The following is a 19,432-nucleotide window of genomic DNA, read 5'->3' as shown; positions in this document are numbered from 1 at the left end:
CATTTTCCTGTGTACTTCTACTATAAGCTTGCCTAAAGTTTTTTTTTAACTGGATAGGGGCGTATTCCAGATAGTTAAAATATCAGAAGCCTAATGGCACGATACCTCTGAATTGGTTGTAGAGAAAGCCTTTGCCCACCAACCAAAGGGAGCCTTCATAATAAGTACAGGTGGATGGATTGATTATGGTGTCTGTTTACATAGGGACAGGACTGTGTGTCAATTTCCATGTGGATTTTGGAGACGCATACCTATGTCCATATATTCTCCCTTTTCAGTATTTAGAAGAGGAATACCGTAAAGGAGCAAGGGAAGATGACCCGATGCCCCCTGTGCAACCTTATCACTATGGATCTCATTACTCCAATAGTGGAACTGTACTTCACTTCTTGGTTAGGATGCCTCCTTTCACAAAGATGTTCTTAGCTTATCAAGGTAAGAATTGCTTTAGGTTTTCATATATACATTTAATTGATCATTTATATGGAAGCTGTTTGTATTTATTGCTGTTTCGTTAGCCAAATGTGGCTATTATGATATGTGTAGTACATTTATATAGCTTTGGAAATTTTTATACTGGTGCTTTGATAGTATTGTATGACCAAAAAAATAATCCATTTTGGTTCTGTTTTGCCCTATTACAGGGTTCTATAAATGTATAGCTCATGCAATGTGTTCTTTTCTGTAGTATAACCAGTTTAATTTGACTTCATTTTACAGACCAGAGTTTTGACATTCCAGACAGAACCTTCCACTCCACCAACACAACCTGGCGCCTTTCATCGTACGAATCCATGACTGATGTAAAGGAGCTTATTCCAGAATTTTTTTATCTTCCTGAGTTTTTGGTTAACAGAGAAGGTGTGTTGGGGTTTCATTGAGTATAAAATTGGGAGGAGAGGAACATTGTGTAGGCAGCTCTGAGCTGCTTGAAGGGAAGAGTGGGTTGCGAACATTTACTTGCATTGGGTACTCAAACCCAAGCCAACTACTATAAACAAGGCTTTATATTTGTAGGATTTGATTTTGGGGTGCGTCAGAATGGGGAAAGAGTGAACCACGTGAATCTCCCACCTTGGGCTCGAAATGATCCCCGACTTTTTATCCTGATCCACCGTCAAGCTTTGGAATCGGACCATGTTTCCCAGACAATCTGCCATTGGATTGATTTAGTGTTTGGGTATAAGCAAAAGGGCAAGGCTTCAGTTCAAGCTATCAATGTCTTTCACCCTGCTGTGAGTACCTTTCCCCCCGTAAATCAATTTTTACTTATTGTACAGAATCACTGGATGTTGTATTTGTAGAACGTGTTTCAGGACACTACCCGACTTCCTCTTGTGAAAGTTAGTTCAGGCATTGGGAATTGCCCTACATCTTCCTCTGTGAGGATGGATGCAAAGAAGTCGTGGAGCTTCTTGGCAATCACCTTGACCATTTATTAGTGCTTCTTCGACTCCTACTAGGCAGCACCAGGTCCTCAGGGAAAGACCCTGCACCCTAAAGACCTTCCTGTATTCAGCTAACTCTTAGTTTACTCTGCCAAGGTGTGTGAATTCAGCTCCCACTAAAGAAACATCCACCAACCATTTTGGGTCATTAATAGGCCGTGTGCCTGACAAAGGAGTAGCTGGCCTGCCGCCATAGTGCATTTGTGTTGTTAGTTTAAAATTATGATCTTGTGTAAGAACATTACTTGTCAGTCTGCAGATTTGGTATGCTTTACCTAAGCTTAGTATTGTGCTTCATTACTTGAGAGTTTGGTCTAATCCAAGTCTCAAACACATGCAGATGTTAAATGCATCAGACTGTGCAGCAAGAACCCCCCTTTTTTGTCTTTTCAATAGAACATTATATTCTTGTATTTGGCTCGCATTTTAGACATACTTTGGAATGGACGTGTCAGCTGTAGAAGATCCAGTTCAAAGAAGAGCCCTGGAGACTATGATAAAAACATATGGACAAACCCCTCGCCAGCTGTTCCACACCGCACATGTCAGCAGACCTGGATCCAAACTCATTATGGAAGGAGAGCTCCTTGCTCCCATGGGGCTATTGGTGCAGCTTGCATTCAGAGACACAAAGGAGCAAACTAAAGAGATCACATATCCGGTATGTCAGAGTGATTCATAAGGCTGCTTAATATTAATTAATATGTGGCAGCTAGTTTGTGGGGTCTTTTTGTAGAGGAGTATCTGGAAGGGGATCCTGTGGCCTTTCAGATGTTCTTGGACTCATGTTCCCAACAGCCTCAGCAGCACAGTCATTGTTTGGGAATGGTGGGAGTTGTAGTTCATCATCAACTGGGGGGGGCACACATTCCCTACCCTAATTCTAAAGTTTCTATCTGTCTGAAAATCACCCTCTTATATTTCACGCTGTTTTCCTTTGACAAGGAGATATTTCAGCTGGACTGCAAAGCATCAAGTAATCTTTCATGTTCCTGATTACTTGCTCATTTTATTTTCTCATGTATTATTATACAGGTATCCATGTCAGTGTTTACCAAAGAGGTCCACAGATTTTCCTTTAAAAGGAAAGAAGAAACTCATGTTTAAAGAAAGCGTTCACTGATACTAATCTCCAAATGTTGTCATTAAGTTTCTTTACAGAAATGCTTTATTAAAACCTGAGATGATTAGATCACACACTTTATTTCCCCCAGGAATGTATTTTACTTACTCTAAAAACATTTGGCATACCTAATTCTCAAAGCGGCCTAAAACTCACAACACAAAAATCTAAAATAACAATAAAATCCACATTAAAACCACAAATTTTAACAAACCACAGATATTAACATCAAATCCAAGCCCCCATTAAAACACACACACACACACACCGGCAAAACAGCTATCAGGCTACCAAAGATAAACCAGCAAAAAGGGAAGAATATTGTAAAAGCCTTTTAGGGCAGCTAGGTTTTTAGCAGCACTGATAAGGTCTGGTATACCTCACTTGGCAGAGGGTGCCTCAACAGAAGAGGTTCTAGCTCTGGGTTTTGCCTGCTGTGCTTTTGGAGATGAGGGATATGAGTTAGGGCTTCAGATGATGATTGGGACTTGTGGGGAGGAAATTTCAGAAGAGGAGATGGGCCTTAAGGTACTCAGGCCCCAAGCCATTTAGGGCTTTAGAGGTTAAGATCAGTACCAGGAAGCCCATTATCTATTCCGAAAATGGGAAAAAAATAAAGATTTGATATAATCTACCCTTAGCAAACTCTTAGGCCTGGCTCAGATGTAATGATCCAAGCGCAGTTTATCAGCCTGTAAACAAGTCCTGTGCTTTCATGCTCCTTCTTCATGCCTCTCTTTCCAGCCTTCATTTCTCCTTCAGAAACACTTTCCTAGTTTCTTGAACCACAGTATCTTGTGATTCTGAATTGCGGGACTGATTTAAGGGCTTACTCCCAAACCAGGATATGAGCCAGGATTGGCCATTCCAACCCAGTAAACCATGGTTTAGCTTAGCAGTTTGGAATTGTTGCATCTGAATTTTGCCCTTTTGTCTTACACTATTCCGTGCTTCTATTTTCCCTTTGATATTTGTTCTAAGACCTTATATATCATTGAAGTTACCTTTGGATTAATACCTGTTTAACATTAATGTATGTTAAAGAAAATTGCATTCAGCTTGAGATTTAAAACGCTTAGCTACAATGACTGTTTAAAATGTGTTAGCTGACAGCTGTTTTATTTCACTATCTTTTAGAGTCCTTTACCTTGGATTAAAGGCTTAAAGTGGGGGGAATATGTAGGTTCCCCAAGTGCCCCTGATCCCCTTGTCTGCTTCAGCCAACCACATGGAGAAAGGTTTGGCTCCCTGCAGGCTCTGCCAACAAGAGCAATTTGTGGTTTATCCCGGAAGTTCTGTCTTCTGATGATCTATAGCAAAGAGCAAGGTAAGGGTCTCAGTGGTCTCTGCAGTAGCATTGCAAAAAAGATTTCATGCTGCCAGCCTAATTGTCTCAGCTGCTCTGTTGTCCAGTCTCTCACTCATTCAAAGATTGCAGCTAATATAATGCTGAGGCCTGACTCATATGTTACCTGGGTGGAATAATTGCTGCTGAGATCTCAAAGTGCATGGGAGCAGAACTGTGTGGGAAGCAGTTTGTGAAGTGGCTCCCATGTGAGTTAGAGCAATTTTAGCCACATCTACAGAACCATCTAGAAATAAGTGGTTCTGCAGATGTACTAAGAATCTGCTCCAAAGTCAGTTCATGCAGCCAGTTTCCTAGTGGTTTGAGATCTCTCTAGCAGTTGTACTGCTCTCATCACATGTGAATTGGTCCCAGTAAACTTGTTAAACAAGAATTCTTCACTGTGGGAAGTGTTTTTTATGTTTAGGAAACTGAAGAATTTCAAGTGTGTCTGTTCTCTATCAAGTACAGGGTTTGATATTTGGATATACAGCACAGACAAAATTAAAGATGACCAGATTATTGAAGGAAGAGGTGGAGAAACTCGGGTCCAGGGGCCAAATATGCCTTCCCAGGCTGTTTTGTAAGGCCTACAGTACTCTCCCTTGGCCACAGCCCACACTGGCTTCACCTCCACCCTCAGGATTTTTGCCTTGCTGGAATTTGACCTTCAACTCTGTTAATGCAAAGATAACACCCACCTTTGCCTGTGTCCCACATGCCACTAGCATGTGGCCCTCGAAGGGTTTCTTAGCAGGGAATGTGTCCCTCCCATTTGAAAAGGACTCCCCACCCCCTGATTTTAAGACTTTATTGGGAAGTTTCCATTTGTTGCTCAGACATTTGAACAGTGGAATTTAAAATCCAAAAATAGATACATAATATATGTCTTTTTGTTGTAGACTAACACACTGTGAGTTTTCTACTTGATCTGAATGTCCTGACTGCTGTTACAGGTGTAAGAAGCATGCACAGTACAGATATCCAGTGGTCAGCCATTCTGAGTTGGGGATATGCCGACAATATACTGAGACTGAAAAGCAAGCAAAGTGAACCTCCAGTGAACTTTATACAGAGCTCACAGTTTCATCAGGTAAAAGCCATTTTTATTTCCCCTCTTTTCACCTATAGAATGCCATGTTTGAAAAACAGTGTTCATCTGTGGCATCGAAACCAGACCCATAGCATTTTAGATGATATGCTGGTTCAAAGATAATCTCAGCCTAATGATTTATGTCCAAGAAATCATACTAATGATTTTTTCCAGATGGTCGCCGTTCTTGCCCCTCTCCTCCCATTGCTTGTCTCACTTTGGCACTTTGTGCCAAATGACTTATTAAAATATCAATTTCCTATCCTATTAAGAACAGGAAACTGGTTTAATCTCTGTTTGCTAACCACAAACTGATCCCTGATACCATATCCTTGTTTTTTAACAGAGATTAAACCCCAATTTCTTGGTTTTGATGTTATGGGAAACTGTGGTTTATTAAACCCAAGATGGAGGCCAATCAACCATGTGTTATGGTGTGAAAGGGGTGAGGGAGCATGTGGGCACAGTGTTATGTCTAAATTAGGCCAAGACCTAATACACGTATTATTATAACACGAGCTTTTATGGACTACACCCCACTTTAGACAGTGTTCATCCTCAGGTGGCAGCTATATATTTGTTAGTGGGGCCAAAAGGCCACTTACTGGAAATCCAGCCTTTCTTATTGCTGTTTCTTATGAATGTGTGTGAGCAGGTCTGCAACTGAAGAAATGGCTTCTCATCCATGAGGGCTTATACCACTATAAATCTATTAGTCTTACGTTCATGTCCCTGATTTTCCTGGACTTCTGCTTTCTCTGGATTATAGAGATGTAGATAAACCTGCTAATTTTGTGAGCATTTCTCTGCTAGTAGTATTTGTTTACTACATTTCTGCCCTCCCTTCCTCCTCAAGGTAGCCCAGGGCAGCAAACAAGCAATAAAACAATGCAACTAAAACAAAACATGCTTATCACATTAAAACTTTAAGAACATCTAAAAGCATTTTTTAAATGGTCACATGCCCTCATAGTTAATAATTTCAAGGTTGCCAAGAACAGTCTTTTTCAGCCATCAAATGCCCGGGCGAAATGCCATTCCTCCTGAATGTGCATAATGAGAAAGGCCAAGACCAAGAGAGACCTCATTAGGGAGGGCATTCCACAAACAGGGAACTGCCACCAAGAAGGCCCTGTCATAGGTTAGCACCAGCCGGGCCGGGCCCAGCAGTAACACCATGAATAGAGCCTCCCTACCAGTCATCACTTGACTTGTTCACTTCAGCAAGACTATAGGAAAACGATTGTTCATAAATCTATGGCCTTTTAAATTGCGTTTGTTTGTGTGTGTGCATTATTGTTTTTGTCTGTTACTATGTTATGCATTATTGTGGCTTTATATTGTAAACTGCCCTGTGAGCCCTGAATGAAGGGAAGTATAGGAATTTAATAAATAATGAAGGCAGCTATTTACCTCTGTTAATATGAATGAATATGAAATCCGGAAAAGGTAAAGTAATTGAGCCCAGTTAGGCTCATGTGCCGGCCGGCCGGCCTGCAATAGGATTTTCTGTTTTTTGAGGCGCAGCTTCCTCTGCACAGCTCTAGAAACTACTTTTGGGCTCCCCCCGCAAGGTTTGGATTCAGCTTCCTTTGTGGTGTAGAATAACTGCTTTCAGATTATGAAAGCAAGGAGCCCTGCTGTGCTGGGTGGCTCTGCACCCTCATTAACCAGCTGTAGATTTCTCTGTGATTAAGAGAGCTTTAGCCATTGCACTTCCAAGAAACAGCTAAAGAACTGAAAAGTGTGGGGTGTCTGTTCTGCAGTTATAAGCCACCTTGAAGGGTCTTTGAGATGAACAGCAGGGCATAAACTTAATAAAAGCAAAAGTAGTGTGGGATACTGTTTAAATGTCTCTCACTTTTTCTTTTATGCAAGGTAACAAGCTGCGCTTGGGTGCCTGACAGCTGTCAGCTTTTTACTGGCAGCAAGTGCGGGGTCATCACAGCATATATGAACAGATTCACTAGCAGCACAGTAAGTAAATGAAAGAGAAATAGTGACTAGTTAAAAGCCTGGCTATAGTAAATCGTATTTATTTTTCTCTCTATGATTATAAAAACAATAATACAAAGACAAATCATCTTAGCAAGAACTGATCCCCCCCCCTGCCTTTTTTGTTGTTGTACCAAATTGGTTTTCTGATTGGGCTGCATCTTCTGGCAAAATGTTTTATCATTGCTTAAATTGCAAAATGCTTCCTCTTTTTTGTGGGTTTGCTAGATAAATGAAGGTTTGGAGCCTAGTTCCATGTGATGCAGGAGATCCATGATTAGATCTTCATTTTTATTTTACATCAATTGCAGAAGTTACAATTTGAAAATATTGTTTGTGGTAAATGAGAGTGGTGCTTTAAAGACCAGAAAATAAACTGATACAGCGTGGGCTTATATTTGGTCTATAAATGCTCTCAACCTAAATGTGGGCATTTCTCCCATTCCCTTCTGCTCAGGTGTGACCATCTTTATGGGAGTCCCATAGCTCTGGCATTTCTACACACAACAGACAGCATGCAAAGGAAACTTCTGTGTCTAGTCTGCTTCTCAAAATAAAGCCATATGGTGTGACAGCATGTTCACTGGCATCTGTTTTGGTTTCTGCTCCCAGCTGACTAATTTAGGTGGACAACTTGATTCGGTGCAGGGCAGGAAATAAGTATTATGTATTTTATTTGTTAGTCGCTTTTGTCACAGAGTGACCCAAAGCGACTTGCATTAAAATCAGTTCAGAACAACAACAGAGTCATGGAATTGTAGAGTTGGAAGTGACCATGAGGGTCATCTGGTCCAACCCCCTTGCAATGCAGAAATCTTTTGCCCAATGTGGGACTCAAACTCACAACCCTGAGATTAAGAGTCTCATGCTCTACCAACCTAAAAACCTAAAAAAGCACAGCTATACAAACAAAAGGCAGGGCTGCAGACCCCACCCCGCTAAAAAAGGCCACAATGCCAATCACGTGTGAAGTAACTCATACTTAAGAATGAAAGACATACAGTGTGGTTCTAAACTATTTGCGTTGCTGTTTCTACCTGAAATACCAGCGTGATATGGCAACACAGTGCTATGATTTCTAACATAGTGCAGATGTAGACGACAGGCCCTATACCTTTATCCTGGCACAAGAAATCTTAGGCTTGGTACAGGAGAGAGACAGGTCTGTTTTTTAATGGGCTGTTGGAGTCTGGCACCACATTGATGCGGCTAGCGTATCTAGGAAAAGTGTTGGTTCTTGTCTGTCGCCTCTTCCTTCTGTTCTTACCAGCTTCTTTTATTATGATGACGATTCTGCACCTCAGTTAGTTTTTTGGCTCTTCAGAGAGGAAAGGGTGGAATTAAACAGTAGTAAAGTTGGGCAAGGTTTTATTTCCTTTTCGCTGCGGTTTGTTCTTAACAGTGGCAATGTGAAAGACACATCTAGATATAAATTAGTCAAGCGACAATGTGTCTTGACAAATAAGGCAGCTGTATAGAGCTTTTCTCTGTGCTAATAACTATGTGAGACATCTGAAGATGCTACCTTTCAGCACTAATACCATACTACCATTTGTTTGTCAGCCAAGTATTCAGGTTGTGTGTGTGTTTTAAGTGGTATGGATGCTTTTGACTTGAGCAACCCTCACTTACATGTTGTTGTTTTGATAGCTGAAATGGAAAAACAACTGTACAGAATAGGAGCTATCAGTGATGCAAGTGCAAATCGTTATTTAAAACATCTATACCCTACCCGCTAGCTTAGCATCAGACCTCGTTTTGCAATATAGTTTTGTGCCCTCCTTATCGCCCACATCCCAATTCAACCAAAGTTGGAACTTAGTGTGTCTTTGTTCCTTTTCAGCCATCTGAGATTGAGATGGAATCTCAAGTGCATCTGTATGGCCATACTGCAGAGATCACCAGCTTGTTTGTCTGCAAGCCTTACAGTATAATGATAAGCGTGAGCAAAGATGGAACTTGCATCATCTGGGATTTGAACAGGTACGAATATCCTTCAATATATCCTCATGCTGGCTTGACTGCACCCAACTTCTATATTTTAAATATTAAAATATAATGTAGGATTGACTTCTGTTTCATTTATCATAAAATGGATGGTGATAATTAAGTACTATTCCACCCGTACTATATAAAAATATTGTAGTCAGATAGTCATAATGGATATTGGAGGCAGGCACATTAAATGAAACATTGATTGAAAGATACTGATACTTTCAACAGCAGTGAAAGCTTCTTCTTTAATCACTGAACTCTGATTCTTACAGGCTCTGCTACGTGCAAAGTCTTGCTGGACACAAGAGTCCCGTAACAGCAGTGTCTGCTAGTGAAACAACAGGTGACATTGCAACCGTTTGTGACTCAGGTAGGTACCTTCACAAAAACAGTGCTGTGGTTTGTTTCCTTCCTATTGGGCAAAGGCAGGTGCAGGACAGACATAATTTGAGCAGTGTGCATAAGGGTGCTGCTGGTTCAAGGGAGGCTATCATTTATTTCAGACTAGCTTACCTTGGTGTGCAAACAGGACCATTAAATCAGACCCTGTAGTTCAGTCTAAGCTGATGGGCAATGGCTCTCTCCCTGGAGATGCTAGGGACTGTATGTGGGACCTGCTGCATCAAAAGTTATGCTCTTCCACTGAGTTGTGTGCCCCTAAACGCAAGATGCCGGGGTTATTATTGGCACATACTAGCAAAGACTGACCCACTAAACAGGGCTGAGGAACCAGAACTGGCCAGTGGGCCAGATCCTTATCTCATCCACTAGCAAACTACGGCAGGTAGTAGAACCCTCCATAATGACACCTGCCAAAGTTCAAAGGAGGTCTCTGTAATGGCTGGTCATTGCTTAGAGCAACCTTCTTTGAAGACGAGCTTTCAGTGCCAATCAGCTGAAAGAGGCTTCTTTTAAATGGTGATCAGCTGATTGCCTTTTGAAGTTTCTACAGAGAAAGCAGATCGTATTCTAAGCGCTGGGGAAAGCGCTTTGAATGCAAACTACTTCCTTTGCAAAGAAACAAAATGCTCCCTTTAAAAACAAATGTGCTGCTTCCCAAGCACCCAAAGGGGCTTAGCAAGCCCTGTCTTTGGGGCTTGACAGGTAGGTGTAGTGGCCTGTGTAGCTCAAGTGGCCTGGTCACCTAAAGGGGAGCTTCATTTCCCTTCTGCCAGATGCCCTTTGTTCACCATTGAATGCTGTTCTAGAGGGTGATCCCAACATTCAGTGATGGGCTTGAAGGGCTGTAGGGTAGGAAGGTGGGACCAAACCCTCTGCATACCTGTGATTCATGGACATCATGTTTACTATGCATTTTCCTGGGTGAAATGATGCTACATTGTAAAATCTGTATGTGTGCGAACACAAGCAGATGAATCTCAATCTCTCAAAGGTTTAATGGTTCAGCTAGCTCTTAAAGAGTTTCCATTATCTGAAGTTAAGGCCCAAACATCAGATTTGTTATCCAAGATACTGTATCAAAAAAATTCCTGTGGGGGATATACAAGCCGAAATTGCTTTTCTTAAAATTATATCTTCTCCTTGCTTCCTGATATTAAATAACTGGTAGCACGAGGGGACTATATTAAAATGTTCATTAAGTATACATGCAAAAGCAAGACAAATATCGGTGATATTCCCATTGGCTCTGCAATAGAATTAAAACAAGCAGCGTAGGTGTTCCAAAATAGGAGATTCCGGAAGAGAATGTGGATTATCTGTAGCTATTTGTAGGTTACTGCACATCTCTAGAGACTGAATTGATTTATCAGCAACTCTCTAAAATCCTAGAGAGATTAATGGCCAGTTTACACCTTCATTTGTTTCCGCTCCTCAGCTTGAGCTAAAGGTAATAATGACTCTAGTCACTAGAGTTCTTAAAGGTAAAGAGGGGTTGGAGTAGGGATGGGGAATGATGTGTTATTTATCTAGATATTACTTTTAACCTGTTCCTTTTCTTTAGTGATTTAAAGCTAATCAATTTTTAAAGCTACCTCCTTGCCACCTGCCTCTTTATAAATTCATGTTGGAGTTAGATTTTCTTGCTATTCTGATACCTTTCTTATTTGGTTGATTGGCTGGTAAAGTTCAATCAAAAGTCATGACCCAGAGGTGTCTTGTCTTCATTTAAAAAAAAAAAATATATCAAATGCTTGTGTTCCTTTTTATATATTTTATTCTTCTTCCTTTATATATGGGAAAGGGCATGGAACTATGTGAGTCACCAAAGCGCATTCCCCTTATCAGTGGAAATAGATGTCATTTTTACCTCCCTCCATGAGGAATTCAGCACAGCTTTTCATGCCTATTGTCTGAGCAATAGCTGCGGAGTCACAAAATGCAGCCTGCTACTTCTCATCGTATCTACCTGGCCCATGAAAAATGTTCAAGGCTGAATTAACAAACACCCCTTGCTCTTTCAAGGGTGGGCACCACATTACCTTCCACAAGGACCCCATCTGAATATCTCAGACAAATTACTTGGGGGGTGGGGTGTCTCTCGCTATCCAAGCAGAAGCTGGATAACTACCGTATTTTTTGCTCCGTAAGACACACTTTTTTCTTCCTAAAAAGTAAGGAGAAATGTCTGTGCATCTTATGGAGTGAATGTGTGGTCCCTGGAGCCGAATTGCCCAGGGGCGAAAAGCAGATCATGCTTTGGGGGGGGGGGAAGAGGGAAATGGATGTTGAAACAAAGCCGCTGATCGGCAAGCAATCAGGAGGGAGATAAGGCTGCTGGTAAGGAGGTTGCCGGGGAGGGGGGGAGGTAAAGACAGCGAACTTGCAAAGAGAGGAGACAGGAATACAGTGGTGCCCCGCAAGACGAATGCCTCGCAAGACGAAAAACTCGCTAGACGAAAGGGTTTTGCGGTTTTTGAGCTGCTTTGCAAGACGAATTTCCCTATAGGCTTGCTTCGCAAGACGAAAACGTCTTGCGTTTTTTGCAAGTTTGTTTCCTTTTTCTTAACACCGTTAATACAGTTGCGACTTGACTTCAAGGAGCAACTCATAGAACGCGGTGTGGTAGCCTTTTTTGAGCAGCTGATCGGCAAGCGATCGGGAGGGAGATAAGGGACTCTAGAGATAAAGGAGGCTGCCTGGGAGGGGGCAGGTAAAAGCACATGGATCCTCAGGATTTTTGCATTGGGTCACCCCAAATTCACCATCAGATCACATAGCATGTCCATGGCTATAGTCTGCACACAAAAAATCATGTGTCCACTGTTTCGTGGGGCCGCAATGGCGCGAAAACATGGTTACAAAGCACGGATCCACATGGATTCTCCAAACTCACCATCAAATCACATGTCTGTGGTCACAGCATGAGCCACAAAAATCATACACCCACTATTTCGTTCAGAATATTTTTTTTCTTGTTTTCCTCCTCTAAAAACTAGTTGCGTCTTATGGTCAGGTGCGTCTTGTGGAGCAAAAAATATGATGTTTGGGGTGCTTTAGTTCATGCACAGAGCAAGGCTAGATCACCTACAAGACCCTCTTTGACTCTGTGATTCTATTAATCTGGCATTTCAGTTCTGTTCGTTAATTAGGTGAAGTAATGGTCAAATTATCCATTATGTCAGTCTGCACACCAGGAAGTGGCTTCACGTAACTTACATTTTCTTCCAGATGTTGGATGCTCTCAGCACACTGATGTAATACAATTGTAAAAGTAGCTGAAGGCACATTTCAGAAGGCAATCTTTCTGCATTCCCGTTTAGGCCATATGATATCTCCTGGGGGAAGAAATATACTTTTCTCCAGTACGTCCCTAAGCATAGCCTGGTAGGAAGCAGGAATATGCATTGGTTCTGTGCTGACCTTTCCATCAGTTGGGCCATTACATCTTGCATGTCTTTACTTGGACTACTGGAAATAGAAGTTTTATCTGTTGCCAGTCCTTATTGTATCCATTGATACTGCATTTTAATCGTTCTTCAAACCACTTTGTGAAGTACAGTGGTGCCCCGCAAGACGAAATTAATTCGTTCCGCGAGTTTTTTCGTCTAGCGAATTTTTTGTCTTGCGAAGCACGGTGTCGGAAAAGTTTTGGAAAAGCTTCAAAAATCACCAAAAACCTCAAAAAAGGCTACCACACCGCGTTCTATGAGTTGCTCCTCGAAGTCAAGTTGCAACTGTATTAACGGTGTTAAGAAAAAGGAAACAAACTTGGAAGACGTTTTCGTCTTGCGAAGCAAGCCCATAGGGAAATTCTTCTTGCGAAGCAGCTCAAAAACCGCAAAACCCTTTCGTCTAGCGAGTTTTTCGTCTTGCGAGGCATTCGTCTTACGGGGCACCACTGTAGTTTGTATCTAAGAAGCTGTATGTAAATGTTTGAAATAAAAGAAATGGGAAAATATTTGAGATCCCCCCGATTAGAGCAATTTAGGGGTGCCCCTTATATTGACAAAGATGTCCCCCTGCAGTCCAGTAACACCTTCAGTTTGTTAGTGGTTGTTAGGTGTGATTGGTATTACCTATTGATAATGCTATTGCTTCTGTGTAATTCATTTGGCTTTTATGTTTTTTAGAAATAGTCAGTACCAAAAAATGTAATGTCAGTGCTTGCATATGATTGGATGCTAGTCCTTCATTCTTTTGAGTGGTCTTTTGGGTAGTATATTGTTTCATCTAGATCATGTTCTGGATTTTATTTTGCTAATGCAGCTGTTCTATTGTGTTTCAGTTGGTGGTGGCAGTGATCTGAGACTTTGGACCGTGAACGGTGATCTTGTGGGACATGTGCACTGCAGGGAAATTATATGCTCTGTTGCTTTCTCTAACCAGCCTGAAGGAGTCTCTATCAATGTGATTGCTGGAGGGCTGGAAAATGGAGTTGTACGGTGAGTGGTTACGAGAGACAATTTTCCTTTTTGATTGCAAGTGCTCCTTATAAATGCTATTCTTTGGGAAACTCTGTGCCATACTTCTTTTTCCATGCATCTGTTCTAAAGATGTTATTTCTGTGAAGCAAAGGGGACAGCTTCCTCCATACAGTAACCCTAGTTTCACAGCTTTACAACAAGGTTGTGAAGGAGGGAGGGAGCTCTTGCTTCAGAAGGGACCCATTTGAAACAGATGAAAAGGGCTTTTAAAATCTTTTTTCTAAAAAAAACCCCCAGTTTGTCCATGACACTTGCACTAAAAAGGTATACATATGCATTAGTGCAGCAAGGTCATGGGTGCGTCTGAAAAATGCCAAAAATCTGCAACACAGGTTTAACCAGAGACTCTGGCAGGACACAAAAAGAGATGAAAGTGCTAGTCTTAAAATACTGCAGCCAAATCTCTGAAAAGCTGTTTTTGGATTGTATCTGGTAGCAGTCATTCTGTCTTTGTCTTTTCCTTAGGCTGTGGAGCACGTGGGATTTGAAACCTGTGCGGGAAATTACATTCTCTAAATCAAATAAACCTATTGTAAGGTAATAAACAAACAAACAAGGAAACAAACAAATGGCTTCATTTTGGAACACAGCAATTTACTGTTACGCTTTGAGAACATGGTTTTCTGTGTAAATTGATGCCTTTGAAATATGTTTTGCTTACCTTTTTGAAGTTACTATTACAGATAATTTTGAGAATTCTGCATTACTGTCCGTTACTGAATTTACTGTCCATTTGCATCTATTTGTGTTCCCATTTAGTTTGTGTAGTCCACATATTACCCTCAAACAACACCAATATCAATTTCCCCTGTAAATTTGGGTTTGTCTGATATGGGGATAATCCAATAAATTGGGGAAAATTGGGCTCACAACTGCTCTACTGAGGGCCGCAGTTGATCAGTTTTTGTGTTCAGTTGCCAGTATAGTGGTACCTCGAGTTACAAACGCTTCAGGTTATAGACTCCGCCAACCTGGAAGTATTAGCGGAAGGCCCCATTAGCTAAAGTGGTACCTCAGGTTAAGAACAGTTTCAGGTTAAGAACGGACCTCCAGAACGAATTAAGTTCTTAACCAGAGGTACCACTGTATCTGCTACTCCCCTTCCCATGCCCACAACTTCCTCAGTGCTTTCTTTCTTCTTTTTCCTGGCTGTACTCATCATAATTATTTCTGGCGCGTTCCTGAATGGAGGAATAAATATTCTTTCTTTTGATCTGTCAGATTACATAAAACGAGAAACTTCAGAAACAAGCCACATAAAAACAAATTTTAGCGCCAAATAAATTGGGCAGCAAACTGAAAGGTGTATGCCGAGAATTTATTTTCAAAAGCCATTTCTTCCACAGTGGGCTAGTAAAGGCACGTCAGGAGCTCAGCCATATATTTTTCTTTCCATAGATATTTCACATACATTTTCTTTCAACCCCTAAGGTTTGCAGGAAACCAGAAAACTGCACAAGGAAATTTATGGTTGCCTGACTCTGCACTCCAGCACAAGAGGCAGCCGGGATGGGGGGGTGGGGGAGAGAAAGCACACAAATTCCAAAGAATTAGAATAAAATAAGCGTGAGTGTGGACTTGATGTGCGGCAGTTTTCTTGGGACCTATTCAGGGGTGAGGGTGGAGGAGCTGTTGCAAACATTCCTAACGTTTTTCAGAATTGAGTGAATGTACAACGTGCTGTTTTGTACGAGACTTTTTTTATTTAGAAAGGCAGGGTGTGGGTGTCAGTGTTGAAAATAAATGTATGCATTAGCACAGGTATATTAAAACTGTGTCTCTCCCCCTCCCACCCCCTTTGAGGAGCATCCATAGTGTTAGGGTTTAAAATTCTCAATAACCCGTGAGATGTGACAGATTTTTGTTTTGTTTTCCTTTACAGCCTTACATTTTCCTGTGATGGCCATCATCTCTACACAGCAAATAATGAAGGAACTGTTATTGCTTGGTGTCGCAAGGACCAAAAGCCCTTGAAACTCCCCATGTTTTACTCATTCCTGAGCAGCTATGCAGCTGGCTGACGGCTGTTCTTCCTCCTTGGCCTTGGTTATTTTGAAGCGCTTTCAGTCCAGGGTAGATTATAGAACTTCTTCTGTTTACCTGGATCATGAAATACTCTTTAACATCTTCATGATAACTGAGAGTAGATTAGCAATATATCAGTGAAAGGCTGCTACGAATGCTCACGCACCAGACCATATCACTGGTTATAGGAAACTTCTGGTGTGCTTTTTTTCAGGAGAGAGTAGAAGCGCTAACTCAGAAGTTTAAATGCTGCAATGTATAATGTAAAAATATTTTTACAAATCATTTCGTGGACATGTATATTCTAAATCCTGAAGTGCGAATGGTGACTTCTGCCCCTTTGTGTTGTAAAAAAATAAAATAGAATTAAAATACTTCAAAGGTTTATTAAAAAAAACCAACAAGGTCGGTTTGTGTGTATAACTTATTAGTTGCCTGTAGTACACCTTTCTCTAGAATGGACACACCCAGTTACCAGTGTTTTAAAATTCAAGAACTCAGATTTGCTTTATAGAGAAGCAAATTAACTCTGTAGGTGTCTCTACACCAATGTTGTTGAAATACCTGAAGTACAATTCTATGAAATGTGATTCTATTTATTCACTGTCTTAATTTATAACAGACCATAAGTCTATAGCAGTTTAAGTATATATGGTACCTGTACTTTAATAGGCAAAACTGTTGTGACAACATGAAGCAATACAGAGATCTTTCAAAATAATTTCAAATTGTATAAATCCCAAAGACTGGAACATCTTGTGGTTTATACTCTGGACATCAAGAATGGGGAAGCAGAAGCAGAAGTATGCTTCTATTTGTCTTGTAATAATTGTAAAAACTCTGTAATGGCAGATGGGGAGGGGAGCAGAATTATGGCAATCTGGCTAACTGAGCAATTCTGTTAATTCAGATATTTAAACTCCACCAAAACTATTTTTTCCCCAATTCAGTTTTAGCAATGGTAGGGGGTTGAAAAAGTATAAATATCATAATTGTGTTAAAATAATTTTGATTTGTTTAAAAACTGCCTGAATTACATTTTAAAATATATCTGTATGATACTAATGAAGAGTTACATGCACAGAACATGAACTCACAGACTAGGAACTCATATGTTTTCTTTTAAAATTATGCATTTAAACATAATTATGACATTTTCAGCATGACTCCCCCCCTTGTTAAAAGCAAATTGTAACAATATTTACAATTAATAGTTAAATATGTAAAGCCTTTAACATTCAGTTTATAAAATTCTGAATCTTAATGGCTTTCTCATGTGACTAGTTCAATAAATAAGTTTATTTAAATTTCTGATATACATGTGGTATAAATGCATCTACTCTCTTTCTTGGGGGAAAGCAAATAAGCCCAGAATTCCATAGAGATGTATTAACTTATACATTTTTCCATAATCTACATCTTTCATTTTGTTCTTCCCTTTGATGTTTCTTTTGCATGTGCCTCTTTTAAAAGCATCACGAAAACTGTAACTGGTCACTTCATAAATATGCAATCGACACCCTTTTTCTGCTCATTCAAATATAAAATTGTAGGAGTCTTGAAGCTTTCAGAATTGTTTCAGAAAATTCTTTTGGAAAAAAAAGTATTTCTGATTAAACCAGAATCTAAAAAAGCACACTAGGCATGGTGTGTGAATATGTCTCTTCCTAGTCTTTTCCCAACTTTATGCTGACATTACATTAACACCTATGGATTTCCACATTTAAAATTGCAAAAGGAAAATGCATTTTGGTTCGCATTTCAATCATGTTTACCATCTAAAAACAAGGACTTATACTGCAATGGTGTGCTTGAGGTAACATCTTTTTTCATTGTTCTTGAGGCATTTTTAATTGCTTCTACATTAGGATACAAAATGTCACTTATGAAGTCTTACTTTTAGGACATTATTATAAATCTTAAATATGCAAAACAACTGACCTTGTGAGATGCAGTATTTTTATGCAGAGCTATAAGGTTTTTGGATAGAATTATATTTATTCAGCATGGTAGCTTTGTTCTGGAAATCTTAATAACACCTCATGAGGTTTATGCATACATTGAATACCCCTGTAAATAATAATATAATTACAGTATATTTATGTTCACTGCACCTATACTGCTGAGTAATAAAGTATTTCATACAAATATAGATAAGGCATTAATATTATACAGATGAAAACTAGAGTCTACAAACCTCCACAGGGATTCTAGGTATGTTTTCTTCTTCTTAACTCACATTACTTATTTCAGTTGTTATTTTGTTTACATTTGCTGCAGTGCCATCTCCTTCTTAGGACCAGTTAAATGCAAAAAATAAATTACTGGACAGATCTTCAGTATTGTAAGATAATTCTACTTTGCCCAGAAACTATAACAAGTGAGCCCTGTTCTTAGCTGTCAGTTGTTCCCAGATGATTGTTAAAGAGAATTGATCAGGGAATTCTCAACTTCCCCTTTCCCCAAACACCATACCCGCCACATCAACTCACTCTTATGCTGTTTTGACCTGATGTTGGCCATATGTTTCCCAGATTGCACCTTTTTTGGCCAAATTACATTGTGAAAATAAAGGTGTGCATTAGATTTGATGGCACACTGACATTAGCCAGCAAATTTTTTATTTTTATTGTTTGGTTTCAAGGTTCTGGAAATTGAGGTGCGCATTAGATTTGATGGTGCATTAGACTCGAGTACATATGGTACATCAGTTAAAGAACTGAAACTACCAGACATAGAACTGCATTCAAGAAGTTATATTTGACAGTTTGGTAAAATTACAACAATAAAACAAGATAGGTGTGAATTTAGCTAATTTGAATTAAAATGTACGTTAAATGGAATTAAATGGTCATGAATCTGAAACACTTTAGACTTTTTACGGTTGTGTTATATAACTAGCTCCATATTTGACAACAGCAAATGATCTCACTCCACAGATAATTCAACCCCAACATATATATAAAAATGTTTTCTCCTTGGAAGGAGCACTTGACAAAGACATTTTGATTTTTCTGGCTATATAAAATTTTATTTTCAGAAGTGCAATACATGTTGGGTGCCTGAGGTAGAAAATCCACGTTGCACTGCTCCCTAAAGCAGGGCATAACCCATCAAAACCAGGCTTGTGAGCAATTCCATTCACTTCAGAACTTCCTATTGGACTGTGCCCTGAAAATCAGATCTATCTCCCGCCCATTATGCTAGTCCTTTGGCCTACAACTCCCTGCAGCTCCAGCCACCACAGACACAAGGTTGGCAAAGGCTTCACTGTACCATTCTTAACAAAAGTCGGTCTGCTACCTGAGGTGACCACCTAATTTTGCTTCATTGTGGGCTGCATCATCTCTGTGAGCTCTGTTGTTGTAATAATACAGTTTTGGGGGTATTTTACCTCACAGACCCCTTTCAACCAGTCAGTCACAGCTGTGTTTTCCTCTGTTCTACTCCTGCCTCCGGCACCAGCACAGTTATAATAAATAGGGATTTCATGTATGTCCTACATGGGGCTGGCCAAAGACA

General features: G+C 40.2%; 1 protein-coding gene across 4 annotated transcripts in view; it reads left to right on the top strand.

Annotated features, from left to right (window-relative positions):
• The window catches only part of LYST (lysosomal trafficking regulator), a 75,596-nt gene extending 59,289 nt beyond the window's left edge, over positions 1-16,307 (top strand). For all 4 annotated transcript variants that reach the window (XM_081186187.1, XM_081186188.1, XM_081186186.1 and 1 more), the window contains exons 42-53: positions 279-435; positions 721-861; positions 1,018-1,235; positions 1,879-2,109; positions 3,709-3,898; positions 4,873-5,009; positions 6,888-6,986; positions 8,848-8,987; positions 9,272-9,369; positions 13,687-13,843; positions 14,351-14,422; positions 15,768-16,307. In XM_081186187.1, the coding sequence (XP_081042313.1) occupies positions 279-435; positions 721-861; positions 1,018-1,235; positions 1,879-2,109; positions 3,709-3,898; positions 4,873-5,009; positions 6,888-6,986; positions 8,848-8,987; positions 9,272-9,369; positions 13,687-13,843; positions 14,351-14,422; positions 15,768-15,906 (1,779 nt within the window). In that variant the 3' untranslated portion in view covers positions 15,907-16,307. The remainder of the gene's footprint in view (positions 1-278; positions 436-720; positions 862-1,017; positions 1,236-1,878; positions 2,110-3,708; positions 3,899-4,872; positions 5,010-6,887; positions 6,987-8,847; positions 8,988-9,271; positions 9,370-13,686; positions 13,844-14,350; positions 14,423-15,767) is intronic.
• Positions 16,308-19,432: the final 3,125 nt, after the last annotated feature.

The sequence above is a fragment of the Podarcis bocagei genome, assembly GCF_964188305.1.
Source record: "Podarcis bocagei genome assembly, chromosome: 3".
In the NCBI taxonomy this organism is placed as follows: domain Eukaryota; kingdom Metazoa; phylum Chordata; class Lepidosauria; order Squamata; family Lacertidae; genus Podarcis; species Podarcis bocagei.
This window is presented reverse-complemented; position numbering and strand designations above follow the sequence as displayed.